Here is an 18,169-nt window from a genome sequence, read left to right on the forward strand (position 1 = left end):
CCCGGTGGCAAATGCTGGATATCTACTGATCACATTCACTAGATTCTAAGTTCTTATTGGGGCACCTCCTCTCATGGTCTGGCCAAAACTTCCCAAGGAGCTAGCACAGTGGCTGCCAACTTTTGAAACTGTCACACATTTGTGACAGTTTTTCTGTCTTTTGTTTTCTCTCTCTCTTTTTTCCCCCATTGGAAAGACATTTCTTCTTTCTCCATATTTGTCAAAATGTTAAAGGTGACTATTATTGTTATTTTGACAAATTAGGATTTTCTTGGTTGGAGATCTGTTGTTGTTGTTGTTGACTGCTGGGGAGATGTGGAGCCTCCTAAGAATGTCATAAAGTCTGCCTGGGTGATCTTTGCTTAATTTCTACCTGGGGTGCTTATGAGGGAAAGGGAGAGGAAGGTGGGAGGTGACATTCAAAGCAACTTCAGGGAAGCTGGAGGTAGCTGTTCAGGGCAGTGCTTGGAGAGGAGGGATATCTCACATTTCCCTTCTATCTCTGTTTCCAAGGGACAACTGATAGAAAGGAGTTTAATCTGGGTGGGAGGCAGTCCACGAGGCACCCCTCCCCTTCTATTGCATTCTTTTGCATGATGTGGGACCTGAAGCCTGTTCCTGGTTCCAGCACCTCTCTTCTCTCTAGAACAAAGGCTGCTGAATCCTCAGGCCCTGAAGCTTTGAAATGGAATCATCATTTCTACATCTTCATGAAAGGGACCTCATTTGTCATAAATCTCATGGATATGAAAGTCACCAACCTGCAGGTCTTCTTGGGCCGGGACATCATCCCCTTTTATTTCTGAGATCCAACGGAACCTAAGCCAGTATTCTGACTGGGCTGGGAACAGCAAGAAAATAATGGAAGAATGCAAGACACTTACTTTTATAAATATAGAAACTACCACCAATCCATTAGGGCTCTTTGCAGCTTCTGTGACATTTGTATACAACTCATGATTATAGTGGATGAGCTGCACCTGGCAGGAGGGAAAAAACAAGAGTGAGAAACAGTACCCTGGCATGAAGAGGTGTGAGGCACAGCATATCCACTCTACAGACGGGTTAACTATAAGGTATGTTGTGGAACAATTGTAAAGGCAATCTTGTAATCGAAAGGGATTCAGGGAGGTTTGCGTGTCTGTATGTATGTGTGTGTGTGTGTGTGTGTGTGGAGGGTGGATAAAATGCATACACCCACAGTGTATGCATATACAAAAGTACCCATACATATTTGCAAATGTTTTCTGCTAACAATCATGCCTTTAATAAGCTCAGTGCCCATCTGGCTCTGGCTCCATCCCAGGACATTTCCCCTAAAGTGTGTGTAAAGTGAATTTCTCTTATTAAGAGTGGAACTGCCCTGTAGGGGCGGACGTGCTTTCCTGGCTGCGTCAACAGCTGCTGCTGGCACTGAGCGAATCTTCCTCCCGGCCCTGGGTGAGCAGGGAATGGTTAGGTTCTGAGTCAGCCCAGGAATTCTGAGAGGACCGTGGCCAGTCTGTGAGATTCAGCATTTCTGATAAAGAGAGAGTGATGGCTCAGGCTTCTGATGCCCCCAGCCTGCCAAGATCATCTGATTGTGCAGGACTCAACTTCCTCCTTGAGCAGCAAAGATTAGCATTCTGCTTGTTGAGCCTTTGTGCATAGTTAGTGTGGGAGTCTTGGATCTGGGCTCCACTAAACTAGGTTTTCCCTCTTTCACCTAATTTTTAAAAAATGCCTGTTTAAGAAATTGTGAAACACAGCATTCATACGTGCTCAAACTAGTGCCCCACCAATATTTAGCCACATGAATAATTTACTCCATCTCACTGAGACTTGATTGCTTCCTCTGAAAAACAGGTGTGATCGTCTCTCCTTAGAATTCATTGCAGGCTGTGGTTTTAAAATAGTTTTTTTTTTTTAAAAAAACAGTATGGAAGTATAAGTTTTGTAACAAACTAAAAAAAAGTGATATTTCCTCCCCCCAAGCCTGTGTAATCCCAGCCCAGGCAATACAACTATTAACAGTTAGCATATATCCTTCCAGATATTTTTTTGTGTTTATAGATCACACACATATATGTGGAGGGTTTAAGAAATAATAAAGGATTTAGGATCTATAAATTCCTAGGATCTAGGATCCTAGAAATTATCTAGGATAGATAACTTCCTAGAAACATACAACCTACCGACACTGAATCAAGAAGAAATAAAAACCTTAACATATGAATACATATAAAGAGATTGAAGTAGTAATCAACTCCTGTACCTTCAACAAAGAAAAGCCCTGGACCAGATGGCTTGTGGGGTGAATTCTACCAATCATTCAAAGAATTCATAGGGATCCTTCTGAAACTCTTCCAAAAAAGGGAAGAAGAGAGAATACTTCCAAACTTATGAGGCCAGCATCATCCTGATACCAAACAAAGCCCGATGCTTTACGAAAAGAGAACTACAGGACAATATCCCTAATGAGCATAGATGCAAAAAACTTCAGTGGAACACTTGCAAGCTGAATTCAACAGCACATTGAAAGGATTATACATTGGGACGCCTGGGTGGCTCAGCGGTTGAGTGTCTGTCTACCTTTGGCTCAGGCCGTGATTCCTGAGTCCTGGGATCAAGTTCCGCATTAGGCTGTCTGTATGAAGCCTGCTTCTCCTCTTTCTTCCCATGTCTCTGGCTCTCTCTGTGTGTCTCTCATGAATGAATAAAATATATATATATATATATTTTTTAAAAAAAGATTATACGTCATGACCAAGTAGGATTGATTCCTGGGATGCAAGGATGGTTTAATGTATGTAAATCAACCAGGGTGGTACACTGCATTACCAGAATGAAAGATAAAAACCACATGCCCATCTCAATAGATTCAGAAAAAGCATCTGAAAAATTCACCATCCTTCATGATGAAAACTCTCAACAAAACAGATATAGAAGGAACTTAACCTCAATGCAATAAAGGCCATACCTGAAAAGCCCATAGTTTACATAATAATCCATGGGGAAAGACTGAAAATTTTTCCTTTTAGACAGGAATACCCACTCTTGCCACTTCTAGTGCTAAGTCCTGGGTAGAGCAATTAGATAAGAAAAAGAAATAAAAGGCATCCAAAACAGAAAGGAGGAAGGAAAATGGTCTCTGCAGATGAAACAGTTATGTATGTAGAATACACTGAAGATTTGCCCACAACAAAAAACTGTTGCCACTAATAAATGAGTTCAGTGAAGTTGCCCGATACACATTCAGTATACAAAAATTCATGTCATTTCTATAGACTAACAATGAACTATCTGAAAAGGAAATTAATAAAGCCAATCCCATTTACAATAGCAACAAAAATAATAAAGTACAACTGACCTTAAACAACATGGGTTTGAACTGAGCTGGTCCACTTACATGCATTTTTTTTGGATAAATACAGTAAAATATTGTAAATATATTTTCTCTTATGATTTTCTTAATTGAATTTTCTTTTCTCTAGCTTACTTTATTGTAAGAATACAGTAATGTACAAAATATGTGTTAATCGGCTCTATGTTATCAGTAAGCCTTTCAATCAACAATAAGCTATCAGTAATTAAGTTTTCATGAAATCAAAAGGTCTACAGGGATTTCTGACTGCATGGGGGGTTGGGACCCCTAACCCTCCCATTGTTCAAATGGGTCAGCTGTACTTAGGAATAAGCTTAATCAAAGAAGTGAAAGATTTGTACAATGAAAACTAGAAAATAGTGATGTAGGAAATTAAAGAAGACATAGATAAGTGGAAAGACATCTCGTGTTTATGGGTTGGAAAAATTAATATTGTTAAAATGTTCATATTATTATTCTGTTCAATCTCTATCAAAATTCCAATAGTATTCTTTACAGAAATAGAAAAAAAATCCTAAATTAATATGGAACTGCAAAAGACTCCGAATAGTCAAAGCAATCTTGAATAAGAACAAAGCTTTCTGATTCCACAATATACTTCAAAGCTATAGTAATAAAAAAAGCATGATCTGATATAAAAACATACACATAGACCAGTGGAACAGAGTAGAGGGCTCAGAGATAAATCCACATACTTAGAGTCAACTAATCTTTGACAAGGATGCCAAGAATATGCAATGGGCAGAAGATAGTCTCTTTAATAAAGGTTGTGGGGGAAAACTGGATATCCCCTGAAGAAGAATGAAACTGAACTGTTATCTCATATCATATAAAAAATTAACTTAAGCTAGATTAAAGATTTATATATCAGACCCCCCCCAAAAAAATAGAAAACTAGTAGAAAAAAAAAATAGGGAAAAAGCTTCTTGACATTCATTGGTCTTGGCAATGATTTTTTGGTCATGACACCAAAAAGTACTGGCCCAAAAGCAAAAGTAGACAAGTGGACTGTATCCAATTAAGAAGCTTCTGCACAGCAAAGGAAATAATCAAAACAGTGAGCAGGCAACCTACAGAGTAGGAGAAAATATCTGCAAACCAAGTATCCGATAAGACGTTGATATGCATATTATACAACTCAATAGCAAAAAGACCAAATAACCTGGTTAAACATGGGCAAAGGACTTGAATTGACATTTCTCAAAATGAGATATATACATGGCCAATAGGTACATGGAATGGTGCTCAACATCACCAGCCATTAGGAAAATGCAAATCAAAACCACAATGAAATATTACCACACACTTATTAGAATGGCTATTATCGAAAAGATAAGAGATTACAAGTGTTGGCGAGGATGTGGAGAAAAGGGAACCCTTGTACATTGTTGGTAAGAAGGTACACTGGCATATCACTATTGTGGAAAACAATATGAGGTTCCTCAAAAAATTAAAAACAGAATTGCCATATGATCCAGTGATCCCACTTCTGGGTATGTATCCAAAGCAAATGAAATCTGGATCTCAAAGAGACATCTGCAGTCCCATGTTCACTACAGCATTATTCACAACAGCCAAGATATGGAAATAACCTGTTTTTATTGATGAATGAATGGATAAAGAAAATCTGTAAAGAAAAATAAGATGGAATATTATTTATCCATAAAAATGAAGGAAATCCTGCTATTTGCGACAACATGGATGAATCAGGAGAACATCATGCTAAGTGAAATAAGCCAGACCCAGAAAGACAGGTACCATATGATTTCACTTATGTATAGAATCTCAAATAGTTAAGCTCATAGAAATAGAATAGCTTGGCGATTTTCAGGGGCTGGGGGAAACAGTAATGAGATGTTGGTCAAAGTTTCAGTTATGCGAGATACAGGAGTTCAAGGGTTCTGAGTACAGCCTGGTGATGATAGTTAGCAATATTGTATACTTGAAATTTGCTAAGAATATAGATCTTAAATGAAATCTTTACACACACACACAATAGTAACTATGTAGAGTTGATGGATATGTTATTTAGTTTGGTAATCTTTTCTCCATATATTAATATATCAAAACATCAAATTGTATCCTTTAACATATACAATTTTTATATGTAAAAGAAATCTCAAAGTTATTAAAAATAAAAAATGAAAAACCCAATAACAATGGAATCATTTCCAATTATGATTTTGAACTTGATGATTTTTAAATTTAAAAATAGTTTGTGGCTATCTTTATAAGTCAGTGTGTATAGAGCTACCCAAGTTTTTATAATATCTATAGAATTTTCTATTGCTTGAATGCTCCATGACACATTTAACCATCCTCTCGCTGGCTTTCAGGTTGTTTCCATTTTTTCTTCTGTCTTGTAAACAATGTCACAGCAAGCTCAGCACATATCTTTCTGTAGCGGTGTGAACATTTTCCACAGGCTTATTTGAAAATCTAATAAGATAGTGCATGTAAAAGTGATTTGTGACTCTGAAAAAGTCTAAGTGTACATTATTACCAATATCGTGTATTGCATTAAAAAAAGGAGGTGAGATTCCAGAAGTTGAGACAGACCATGATAAAAAAAAAAAAAAAAAAAAAGGCTTTTCTTTGATCTTTGGAAAAACCACCTCTAACAGCGGTCTGCAACCTTCACTGTGCATTGAAATCACCGGGATGCTTTTAATACCTACCTGTGCCTGCTCCCCCAATTCTGATTTAATTGATTTGGAGTGGGAACAGGGAACTGAGATTTGTTAAATGCTCTCCAGCTAGCGGGCAGCTGGAGTGGAGAACCAGTGCAACAGAATCAATGATCATCCATATCCCATCAATGCCCAATCAGGTGGATGGAACCTTGGATCTGAGAATACCCTGAACATCTTGAGTCATTAGAGCTTTTCATGGAGAGAGCATGGTTTTGCTGCTCTTGAAATATCCTATTTGCTTATTGCTTTTTCACTTCTTGTGCATTTTGCCAATGGTGGCAGATGGTCCTACAGCAGCTATTCTGCAATCAGAAAGGCAACCATGGGCAGGGGCTGGCAAATATGCTTTGCCTGTGCAGAGTTTGTCAGGAAGGGTTTTCAGCCCTATGCTTATCATTTGCTTCCCTCTCATCTCCCTCACTGCCCCCACCTCCAGGCAGGATTTTGTGCAGGTGGAGAAGCGTTGCCATGTGGAAGAACCAGGAGCTGTGGGGGACCTACCATACCTCCCTTCAGTGTTGAATAAGCTTCTTAATGAGAATCAAAACACATCCTGCCATCTGCTAAAATCTTCCCACCAGGTGACCTACAAAACCACCTGGGGATGTGCCAGTGCTTTAAGGCATGCCTTGAAATTTTAGCATATTCTGAGAATCAGGCATTGGAGAGTTGGGAATTGGAAGGTGGTCCAGTGGAATGGTTCTTCTCTCCAACTCACATGACTGAAAAATGCAGGAAGAAGTCCCTTGAGCCATTGGGTGACCTGCAGGGTGGCATTCTGCAGGGGTCAGGGACTGTGAGAAAGGGGCTGGCAAGTATAAGGGTGGGGCTGTGCTCTGCTCTAAGCTTAAATTGACACATTTAGAATTTTGATCTGATGTCTTGCCTCCTCATTGTTCCAAGGTAACTTGGCTAGGATTGATACCATGAGTTTCGGTTTCTATTAGGAGCTACTGGTGGCCTGCTTCTTACATTAGGTTGAACCATATGAAATTGACTCATGGTGATTTTATAGAGTCAATATAATCTTAAAATGTCTTCCCTCTCCCAAGGCACATAAATTAGATGTTAAAAAGACCCATAGTGCTTTTCTACTCAATGCACTGTGCTTGTTAGAAATGTAGAATCTTGAGCCCTCCCCTAGATCTCCTGAATGAAAATCTGTATTAAAAAAAACCCTAGTGATTTGAATGCATGTCAAACTTTGAAAAGTACTGTTTTAATGCAATGAAATGCCGGGACACCTGCACCCCAATGTTTCTAGCAGCAATGGCCACAATAGCCAAACTGTGGAAGGAGCGTCGGTGTCCATCGAAAGATGAATAGATAAAGAAGATGTGGTTTATGTATACAATGGAATATTACTCAGCCATTAGAAATGACAAATACCCACCATTTGCTTCAACGTGGATGGAACTGGAGGGTATTATGCTGAGTGAAGTGAGTCAATCGGAGAAGGACAAACATTATATGTTTGGTCTCATCTTCTGTAGGATATCTTTCATGAATCACTGACCTTGAACATCAAAGGTAGCTCCTCTTTGCTCCTATTGTCCAGGGGGCAGTTTCAAAATATTTTACTGCTGGGATGGCATGAGTACTGAGTGTTCAGAACAGATGTAAACTGTAGACAACTGGTACAATCACATGGGTGCTGAGCGTCATTGTTGACATTAGTCACCATCATCATTTGTTGACAATGATCACCAACACTTGCTGGCACTTTTGTGCCAGACAAAATGCAGCAGTATCATCACCTCATTTAACCCTCACAAAAGTCCACAAGTTGTGCCATTCTGTCCATCTGAGTCATGGGGACACTGGGCCTCCAAGGGATGCTTTGCTCAAGGGAGTAGAAAGAGTTGGGATTGCACTATGCCTGCAGAGTTTACACTCTACTCACACTCACGCACCATGTTATTTAGAAATTATTCCTCTCTCTACCTTTGAATAAATATCTCAAGGGCAGGTATATCATTTATCATATGATATCCCCTATGCCTGTTACAAGACTTGCTTGGAGGAGATATTGGCAATGTTTGCTGAACGAGTCCTAATTCTGCATCCTGGAACTTATTTTTCCTGGAAGGGGCCTCAGAGGAAACCCAGGCCAGCCACTTCTTTTTTATTTTTAAGATTTTATTTATTTATTCATGAGAGACATACAGAGAGAGGCAGAGACACAGGCAGAGGGAGAAGAAGGCTCCCTGTGAGCCCGATGCGGACTCAATCCCAGGACCTCAGGATCATGACCTCAGCCAAAGGCAGACGCTCAACCACTGAGCCACCCAGGTGCCAGGTGCCCCTCAGCCACTTCTTTTAAAAATGAAGAGATTGAAACCAGAGAGGAGCTTGCCCAAGATCCTATAGTCAATCATACAATCATTCATTCAACAAGCGTTTATCGACCAACTATTAGATGAGGGAGAGTAGTGCAAGTTGAAGTCCAATAGGGAGGTGGGGCCAGAGCACGAATAGCCTGGCAGGCCAAGCTAAGAGGTCTGGATTTTATTTTAAGGGTGATGGAGAATTGTGTTTATGACTATACTCCTAAGACTACAGGCAAAGCTTCTGTGCTCCGTCGTGGAAGTGAGGAGCCTGACAGACATCGGTCTTGGATGGCAACTATCAGCTTCCAAGCTGATAGAGAAGTCCCCATCTTTACCAAACAAGCAGAACTCCTGAAAGCAAGCTTGCAAGTCAATAGCAAGCTATCCTTGTCATTGGTTAGGCTGAGAGCAGCCCGTGCTGTGTAAAGGTCTCAAACGGAATTCACACTTTGCAGCAACAAGGTGATTCACGGGTGCATGCCAGGCTGCTGCTCGCTCACCCTTCACGCCTCAGCAGAGCGACCAGCTGTGTTCTCAGACCCTGATGTAGACACCTTAGTCTTTCCCAGCGTGATGCTCCATTAGCAGGAGCCCCTTAGTGAACTCAGGAAAGAGCTGCCTTGTAGTGGAAGAGTACTGACATGGCATTCAGAGCGATGACACCTCCACCTTAATTACCCCTGCTTAAACACCTCAGTGGCTTTTCATTGCTTCTGAGACAGAGATAAAGACCCAAATCTGAGCACAAGCCTTGCGCTTTGGCCTTGGTCACTAAAAGTGACCTTTTAGTTTCCTTGTACACTGTGCTCCCTCATTCCCTAGTGCCTGTGCATATACTGTTCCTTCTACCTAGGACGCCCTTCCCTCCCCACTGTGCCTGCCTTTTCTTTACAAACTCCTTTAGATCTGAGCTCAAGGGTCACCTCTCGAGAGATCCTCATAACCCACGCTCATAGCATCCTGTGCCTTTCCTCTTTGAAACACAGCACAGTTTTCTTTCAATTTATTGTGCAATTAGTTAATCACATGCCACTTTCACTATGGTGACTTAGAGCTTCATTCAGGCAAGGATGGGTCCTTGTGATGTCCCCATGCCCAGTACAGAACCTGGCACAGATGAGCCATGTAGAAACAATTGTTAAATGAATGAAGCTACGCAGGCTGGCAGTAATACAATAAAATGTGATGTCCTGAGGGACAAGGAGAGCAAGGTGCTTGGCTGAGCTGGTAAAGGAACAGCCTGGAATCCTAAAGAGAGTATCTCTAATGGAAACTCGCCCCTGGGCACCCTTGGGCAAGGCAGGCCTCTCATTTATAAACAGGGATAATAATATTAACTACTTCACAGAACTGTGGTGATGATTTCCTGAGACAAAATATATAAAGCATTTAGCCCAGGGCCTGGCATCTCATATGCACTCAATAATTAGCTGTTCAGAATTACTAAACAAACAATCGATAATAGAGCTTTCAGCTTCTGCAGAAATAGAGGGTAGGTGTGTGCAGCCCCCTCTTCTGGATCCTCACTTTGAGCCTGTTCTCTCCAGGAAGCAGGAGCAAGATGCCGCCTATTCAGAACCTGGATCGTTTTCCAATTGATCTTGTCCTATTCAGACACGTATAGAGCATCCCATGTTCCAGGCACCAGACAAGGTGGGAGCTTTTAAAGAGAAACGTATCCCTGGTGGCTCATACTCTAATTGAGAGGTTGGCAGGCTTTCCATAGAGTCAGATAGTAAATAAATTCAGCTATGTGGGTTATATGCTCTCTGTCACAACTCTTCAAGTCTGCTTTGGTATAAAAGGCACCACAGACAACATATAAAAGAATGGGCGTCTCTGGGTTCCCACAAAACTCTATCTACAAAAATGGGTGGCAGGCAGTGGTTTGCCAGCCCTGCCAGTTTAAATTTGAGAGATGAATACAAAACATCAAGAGCATACATTACCCAGTAAGTGTTCTATGGAGATAGGAAGGAAATACATATTGAAGGAATACCAATAGCAACCTCTTCCTTCCCTTTAAATGATGACTCCCACTGTCACATTTCTATAGCCCTTTAAACTTTTTAAGGGCAGATCCAACTCAGGAGTGTTTGATTCCAGTCAAGACACAAGTCCCACCCATCATCTCGTACGCCAGGCCCCAGGTATCCAGAAATGAGCGCCAGATATTCAATTTCCTCCAGGAGCTCGTCCATATTATCCCATTTGTTCCTGAAATAGGCAAACGATGAAACAAAGGCACAGCGAGGTTAAACTACTCTTCCGTGGTCACACAGCCAAGTGCCCCTGGGACACTCTGCTTTTGAGTGTACGCATATTTTCCTTCCACAAGAAAGGAAAGAGGAAGGGCACCTGGGTGGCTCAGTGGTTGAGTGATCCCACGATCCTGGGGTCAAGTCACACACTGGGTTCCTTGCAGGGAGCCTGCTTCTCCCTCTGCCTGTATCTCTGCCTCTCTCTGTGTGTCTCTCATTAATAAATAAATAAAATCTTAAAAAAAAAAAAAGAAAGGTGCTTTATATTTGAGGGCAGATCACATTTCAACAGCTGTTGCTGGAACAACAATCATAAGCTAGAACTTATTCATAGTGGGTCATTATCAAGTTTGTCTTTGCGTGGAAGAGCACACACAGTCTATGGAGGAGAAGGTAGTTTGATATTGGCCAACTGCCACATTCTCGCCCTAAGGTTTGGCAATTATCACCAGTTTGCCTGGCGACTGATCATCGCCTCCATTTTAAGATGCAGAATGCAATTATAGCTACAGACAAAAGAAGTGCTTATAATTTCATTGACTAAGGACCCCCAAATGTGGTCCAGCTATCATAGCAACCTATAAAGCCAGAGTGAGATATGGTATTTCCCCCCCCAGAAGATAACAAAACCTGGATTTTTAAAGCATGGTGTTTTTCACTGAGTTGTATGACAGTTGGTGCAAGTGTAGATGTACACTGGTGTGCAGGAGGCTGCTGGAAAAGGCACTGCTTTGAATCCAGCCAGATGCCTCTTCTGTTCAAATAACCGCAGGCTGGTTGTCTAGCACTTCTCTACTTTAGTTTCTTCATCTGTAATATGGGGATGCGCCTAGGGACTGTCATGAGGATAAAACAAAAACATCCACTACACAGTCTTTCAGGAAATAGGCAGGGTATAGGCAAACATGCAGAATAAATGAGGTGACACGTACAAACCACCACACAGATGAAAGGCAGTTCCAATGTTCCTTCTTTTTCCTTCCACAATGCAAAGATTGAACACACTTTCCTTCTTACTAGTTTTCTGAACTTGAAATCTGTTGTCACAAAACAAACCGCATGCCAAGGATCTTCTGGAGCGTTCTCTCTTCTGAAGATACATATTTCTCACATGTTTACCAAGAACCACTAAGTTAGGCTATTCCCTGATGTTTTTTTTTTTCTTCCCCTGAAACATTCTGAAATAGCTGATTCTAGAAGCCAAACTCTCTCCCTATGATCCTTTCTTCAAAGCATCTGTAACCTTTCCCACTCTCATGAAAGAAGCTGCAGAAAGCCAGAGCAGGTTGCTCTCCTGTAATGAGCTCTGGATCCTCCCGGAAGTGGCTTTAGGCAGTAGCTGCTGCCTGTTAAGATGGAAAGGTGAGGTCTGCAGATATGTTTTGAACCTTGGCTGATTTTAATTAATGCTTTGCATCCTGCTACCCACACTTCACTGCTTCTGTCCTCTTCATCTGCATCCAGCTACTTTCTGCCTATGCTCCCATGACCTCAAATGCATCCCAGCAAAGGGCACAGAGGAGGCTCATTCACTGGCTCTGGAGTTCAATGTTCTGGGTTGAAGCCCTGGCTTATTTATTTAGTCTCTTTGAGCCTCGATTTCTTCTCATGCAAAAATGTGACTCCAACATAACCTCGCAAATAGTCGGGATGAAGAGATGAGTTAAAGCATGTAAACAAGCAGGGCACCTGAGTGGCTCAATGATTGAGCATCTGCCTTTGGCTCCGGTCATATTCCCAGGGTCCTGGGATCGAGTCCTGCATCAGGCTCCCCACAAGGGAGTCTGCTTCTCCCTCGGCCTGTGTCTCTTCCTCCCTTTCTGTTCTCTCATGAATAAATAAATAAAATCTTAAAAAAATGTAAACAAGCTAAAGTGTATAAATGAGATAAAGTAGACTTTCGAAGCTGTGTCTGGCACAAAGCAACTCCTCAAATGGGGGGTTTGGTTATTACTATTAGACATCTATGGCTGCTGGGGCCTAGATAAGGGGCCCGAGAAGCCCAGAAGGATGAAGGAACCTCTTACATTCCATAGGTAACAGTCAGCGTCCGCTGAGCCACCCGGGCTGCCCGGAGACTGTATTTCTTGAGGACATGGTTGGTCTATTATTCATATTAATATCTTTATCTTACTGTCATCTGCCGCCAGAAAATTCTGCCAGTTTTTTCTTTCCATAGTTTATATTATGAAAACTGTAGATGTGCTGGACACATCGTCTCCCATTGCTAGCCTCACGGTCATCCTTAGGGAAGAGCTTTCACCTCAGGGTGAAAAATCCATGTTCTGGTACTTTCAGCTCATTTTTGTTCAATGCTTATTGAATAAGGAACTCCAGAGCCCACATCAGCAGTGTTAATGAAGGCTCCCTTTGTTCTAATTATTGTAGGGACATGTTTTATGGTTCCTTTGGTTAAGATAAGAATCATTTTTCTACTTCTGGTACCCACAGAAAAGCCTTGCCCCAAATGGGTTTTTAAGTATGTTTCATAAGGCTTTTAAGGGGCAGCTAGGCCACTGTCTCTTACAACTATATATATAAGAAGCCTAAACAAATATTAGCCAATGAAAACCAATATTATGGGGAAGCCCGGGTGGCTCAGTGGTTTAGCGCCTCCTGCAGCCCAGGGCGTGATCCTGGGGACCCGGGATCGAGTCCTACATCAGGCTCCCTGAATGGAGCCTGCTTCTCCCTCTGCCTGTGTCTCTGCCTCTCTCTCTCTCTCTCTCTCTCTCTCTCTCTCTCTCTGTGTCTCTCATGAATAAATAAAATCTTAAATAAAAAACCAATATTATGTTAACAATGATTTTTATTATTATTTTACTTTATATTTTTATCTTATGTACTTTATTATTATATAAATTCAGAGGTAACTTGGTTGAATGAAGTGAGGTGGGGGAGAACCATGAACATTTCAGGAGGGATGACCTACATTTAAGTCACACCTACACCAAATTAATATCCATTGTAGTGGAATTATTTCTCATCTCAGCCCAAGAACATAGCTTTAGCAGTTGAGTCTTTTGACTTAACTGATGCGATAGCTGGTCTTGCGTGTCTTAGACATCATAGAAAATATTAATTTACTTCTGTTTTTTGTCCTGCAGAAAATGACTTCAGGTTTGAACTTACAAAAGAAGAGTCCAGTGCTTCAACCTGGTGGCCAGGATATCTTTGCCTGAGGTCTGACCTCTGGATGTAGACAAGGAAAGCAGCCTCCAAATAACGACATGATGGCATGGGCCAAAGCATGTCCACGGGAGACTGAGTCACACCCTGAAAACTTCCTTCTCTATTGCTTGGGGCCACCACCCACAGTGCAATGTGAATGATGTTCCAGGGGACCATGGTGTAAGGTTTCTATCCTTCCACAGTTATTTGTAGATGTTTATGGACTCACTAGTTTAGATATAATTGAACAGAAGAGACACACGCTCTGTTAAATATCCACAGGCAATGACCATTACTAGGTCCTCTGTAGCAGGTGCATCCCAAGGGCTTGACCCAAAACACTTCTGAGCTCCACTTTGCAGTTGGTTCTGGGATTAGCCAACCACACAGAGGAGCAGCCCAACTCTCCTTGGTAATTAGAGGCAGCTGTGTGGTGGTACTGGATGATGTGAGGGCCTCAGAATCTCAAATTCTTGTACACAGAGTCCAAGCTCTAGCCTTACTTGCTTTGTGACCTCAGGTTATCACCTAATATTTTTCTGTCTCAGTTTCCTGATCTGTATCATGAGGATAGCCACTTGGGCCTTCTAGGCTTTTGGGAAGGTTTTGAAAAGACAATGGATTACATATCTGGGTGTATTTTCAGCGTGCGGCACGGTGCCTGGCGTATTCTATGTACTTAGATATTGAAGGGAGAAATGCACGTATGAAAATCCTTCATATACAAAATTTCCTTTTTATTCTTAATGCTGGGGGACTCAGTTTTCTCAGGAGCCCAATAAATAATTCATACAGGTATCCTGGTGGTAGTAGTAGCTGGGGTGGGGAGTGGGGGCTCCTTGGATGAGTCTTTAGTGGAAAAAGAAAACCACTCATCTGGAGAATAGTGAGATTCTTCTAGGGGCAATAGCAGAGGTTAAATTAGGACACATTACAGAGGCAGAACTTGTTGCTCCAGGTTCTCGGACCAGAGCAAAGGAACCACTGGGCCAAGAGTAAAGCCCTTATTTTTTTCTCAGATTCCGATTCTATAAGCAAGTAACTCTATCAAGAATTTGATGACACATTATTTAGCTACATCTGGTTTCTGCAGTCTGTAAACAAGCCATCATGGAAGGAGGAAAGACGAGATACTCACAGACCTCTTGCAAACCCCCATATTCAGTCAGTGTTAATTCAGAAGAGTTACTTTTGATAAGTACTCTCCTGCCTGTCGTATTAATGGAAATCGAAACACAACCTCTATTTGATAAGAGAGGAGTGTTTTTTTCTCCTCTTGTAAATCAAGCTGTGGAGCAATTTGGATAAAATGTTCCTAAGCCTCGGCTTTATTTTGTACACATTAATTGCATAAAGTGTAATGCTTAACTAGATATGCACACTTTCAAAACCATTAAATATACATAAACACCATCCACAGTGGATTGACTCTGGGGATGAAGAGTAGAAAGAGCCCCCAGCTGACAGTCAAGGGGGCTGGATTTTAAAGGACAGTTCATCACTCAGTAGTTGGGTGGGTTTCTGCTCCTTTTGAGCCCCAGGGTCTTTATCTGGAAAACATGGAGATTTCAAGGATAGGGTTTTGTGATTTTTCTAAAAAATGCGCATGGGTGGGAGGTGTGGGCTGTTGCCTCCTGAGCTTCTGTCAAGATCAATTAAGTCACATAAAACTGAAACCAAATATTATTTGAAATGTTGAAATGAAAGCTTATGTGAACTGTTGAAATGAAAGTTGCAGTAGGCAGCATGCATAAGCCTGTGGTTGCAAATGGGGGCCAGGGAGGTTGATAAGAGAAGGGGGCCAAGGAATACCTATGTGCAAGTCAGGAACCATCTCTGGGCTTCCTGGCTGCCAAACTGTGACCTCTGGTTTGATAGTGTTTAAGCCAAACCAAATCAAACCCACACAAAACAAAATATCCCAAACCCAAGAACGGACTCCCATGTTTTCATTCATTTGTTCCTTCAGTGAATACTTATTTGTACCTTCCATGGATCAGGCATTGTGTTGGACATGAGATGATAGATGAAAACAGAGGCAGAAGGAAGCACATGTACAAAGGTTTTGTGGCTGGGGCACAGCCATAAGTAGAAATGGCTGGAGCCTAGAAGGAAAGATGACCTAGGAGAAAAAGGTAGGGACTGCACTCATACCCAGTCTTGGAGATCCTAGTAAGAACTTTGCCTTTATCCTAAGAAAGATGGAAAGTAATCAGAAGTTTTAAGATCAAGGAAAGGTTATGTATGAAGTGATAGAGAATGGTGATAATATCAGATTTGTTTTTCTCATGGAACACTGAACCAAAAACTATGAAGAGAAATCTGTAAATATAGGAAACTCTTCACTATAGCACTTTTCTTTTTTTTTAAATAGTAAATTTATTTTTTATTGGTGTTCAGTTTGCCAACATACAGAATAACACCCAGTGCTCATCCTGTCAAGTGTCCCCCTCAGTGCCCGTCACCCATTCACCCCCACCCCCCGCCCTCCTCCCCTTCCACCACCCCTAGTTCGTTTCCCAGAGTTAGGAGTCTTCATGTTCTGTCTCCCTTTCTGATATTTCCTACCCATTTCTTCTCCCTTCCCTTCTATTCCCTTTCACTATTATTTATATTCCCCAAATGAATGAGACCATATAATGTTTGTCCTTTTCCTCACTATGGTGTTGGGCTCTTCTAGGTTCTCAGTGAACCAGGCATTCCCAACCCTGGAATCAGATCACCCCAATTTAATAGCATAACTCACGTCATGGTGCTTGATAAGTTAAAAATAATTTGAATATCTGCTTAAATTTTTTAACCTTCAAGGATGCTGGAAATTATTTCGTGATTTTTTTTTCTAAACAAAAAGAGAATTAAAAGAACAATATAAAATTCAGATTACAGGGAATAGGACACCCTTAGACAAGCTTCTGAAAAATCAGGAAAAGTATTCAGAAAGATTATAAAAGATGAGTAATGAGTACAAAACAACTTTTGGCAGATGCAGAGAAGTATTAGCTTATTCCAAGAAATAAGGTCAGTCAATCACTGTAAAACAAATAGAAAAAAAAAACAAAAAACAAAACAAAAAACAAAAAAACTACCCAATCCCCCAAACCCTAACAACCAATAAAGCTAATACTACTTATAAGAAAAAGTACAAAAGCAATAATTCAGGATCTAATCTGAATGATGCATGGATGGCCATGTTGATTCCAGGCTATTGCTGCAATTTACAAGAAGCTAAATGCCAGAGGACAGTGGGATCTGTTTTGAGGGTTCTTGCATGCCACACAGGGAGGAGGGAGCCACAGAGACATACCACATTGAAAAAGAAGGAAGAAATTATGGATGCTGATGGATTCACTGGCCAGAGTGACCTAGTCCTAGAATCCAGCCCTCCCTCTGCTACCCAGGCAGTGTTTTATAGTCAGAGAGATGTGGACAACTGGCTCTGGACAAGTCTTCATTGTATGTGACCATCCCATGTATCCCAAGGCCGTTAGAATACTTGTACCCCTCCCGCTAATTGCTTGTAGTACTGCCTAACCATAGTGACAATCCTAATTGCCTCCCACACATTTTCAAACGACCCCTTCAGGACAAACACTTGTTGTGTGGAGGGTGGGTATGGATTGGTGGTACTGCTCACCCTGAGAGTCATGGCTGGGAAAGTCAGCTTCCTTATCTGTAAATTAGCGGTAATTTTGGTGTTCTCATGTACATGTCTGTGCTATATGTCTCCATGAAGGTGGCAGGGTCTCAGGGGTGAAGCCAAAATGACTTTGGGTCACAATACCCTTCTTGCCGCACCCCTATATGGTCTGATTGTCATCAATGTCAATTCTTTGCAGAGTGCAGATAGTTCCATCCTCTCCTGATGGGTCTTGTTTTATAGAAGGATCCTTTGATTCAGCTGCTGAGGGGTGGCTTTGGGCTGACCATGGGGAAGAGGAGACAGAAGAAGGGAAGCAGAATAACCCTCACCATATGACTAGGGAACCCAGATGGTGCCCTTGTCCTAGGCTCCCAAAATATACTCTTGGAGGGGAACAGAGATAGCATTTTGCTGATGGTGTTTGGGAAGAGGCACGTGGGCAGTCTATATTAAGCTTTCGACATCCATTCCAAGAGTATCTTTGTGCATGTGAGAATACCTTGGCTTTACTTGCAAATCACGGGCCTAATATCTCTGGGGCAGATCACATTTCATCCTCTTCCTCCCATTCTGTAAGCCAGGTCCAACCATTCTACAAAGGGTTTGGCCCCAAATTGTGGCTCCATCTGGGATCTCTATCATTTGCCAGGGCAAAGACTGTTTCCAGCAGAATCAGGTCAGCCAGAAGGGAAAGTTTGATTCCCTTGTAT

The 18,169-nt window shown here is 41.6% G+C and overlaps 1 protein-coding gene across 4 annotated transcripts in view; it reads right to left on the minus strand.

Annotated features, from left to right (window-relative positions):
* CA10 (carbonic anhydrase 10) overlaps nucleotides 1-18,169 on the minus strand; it is a 474,465-nt gene that overhangs the window by 24,164 nt on the left and 432,132 nt on the right. For all 4 annotated transcript variants that reach the window (XM_038547752.1, XM_038547753.1, XM_038547750.1 and 1 more), the window contains one exon: nucleotides 885-980. In XM_038547752.1, coding sequence (XP_038403680.1) covers nucleotides 885-980 — 96 coding nt within the window. The remainder of the gene's footprint in view (nucleotides 1-884; nucleotides 981-18,169) is intronic.

The sequence above is a fragment of the Canis lupus genome, chromosome 9, assembly GCF_011100685.1.
Source record: "Canis lupus familiaris isolate Mischka breed German Shepherd chromosome 9, alternate assembly UU_Cfam_GSD_1.0, whole genome shotgun sequence".
In the NCBI taxonomy this organism is placed as follows: Eukaryota; Metazoa; Chordata; class Mammalia; order Carnivora; family Canidae; genus Canis; species Canis lupus.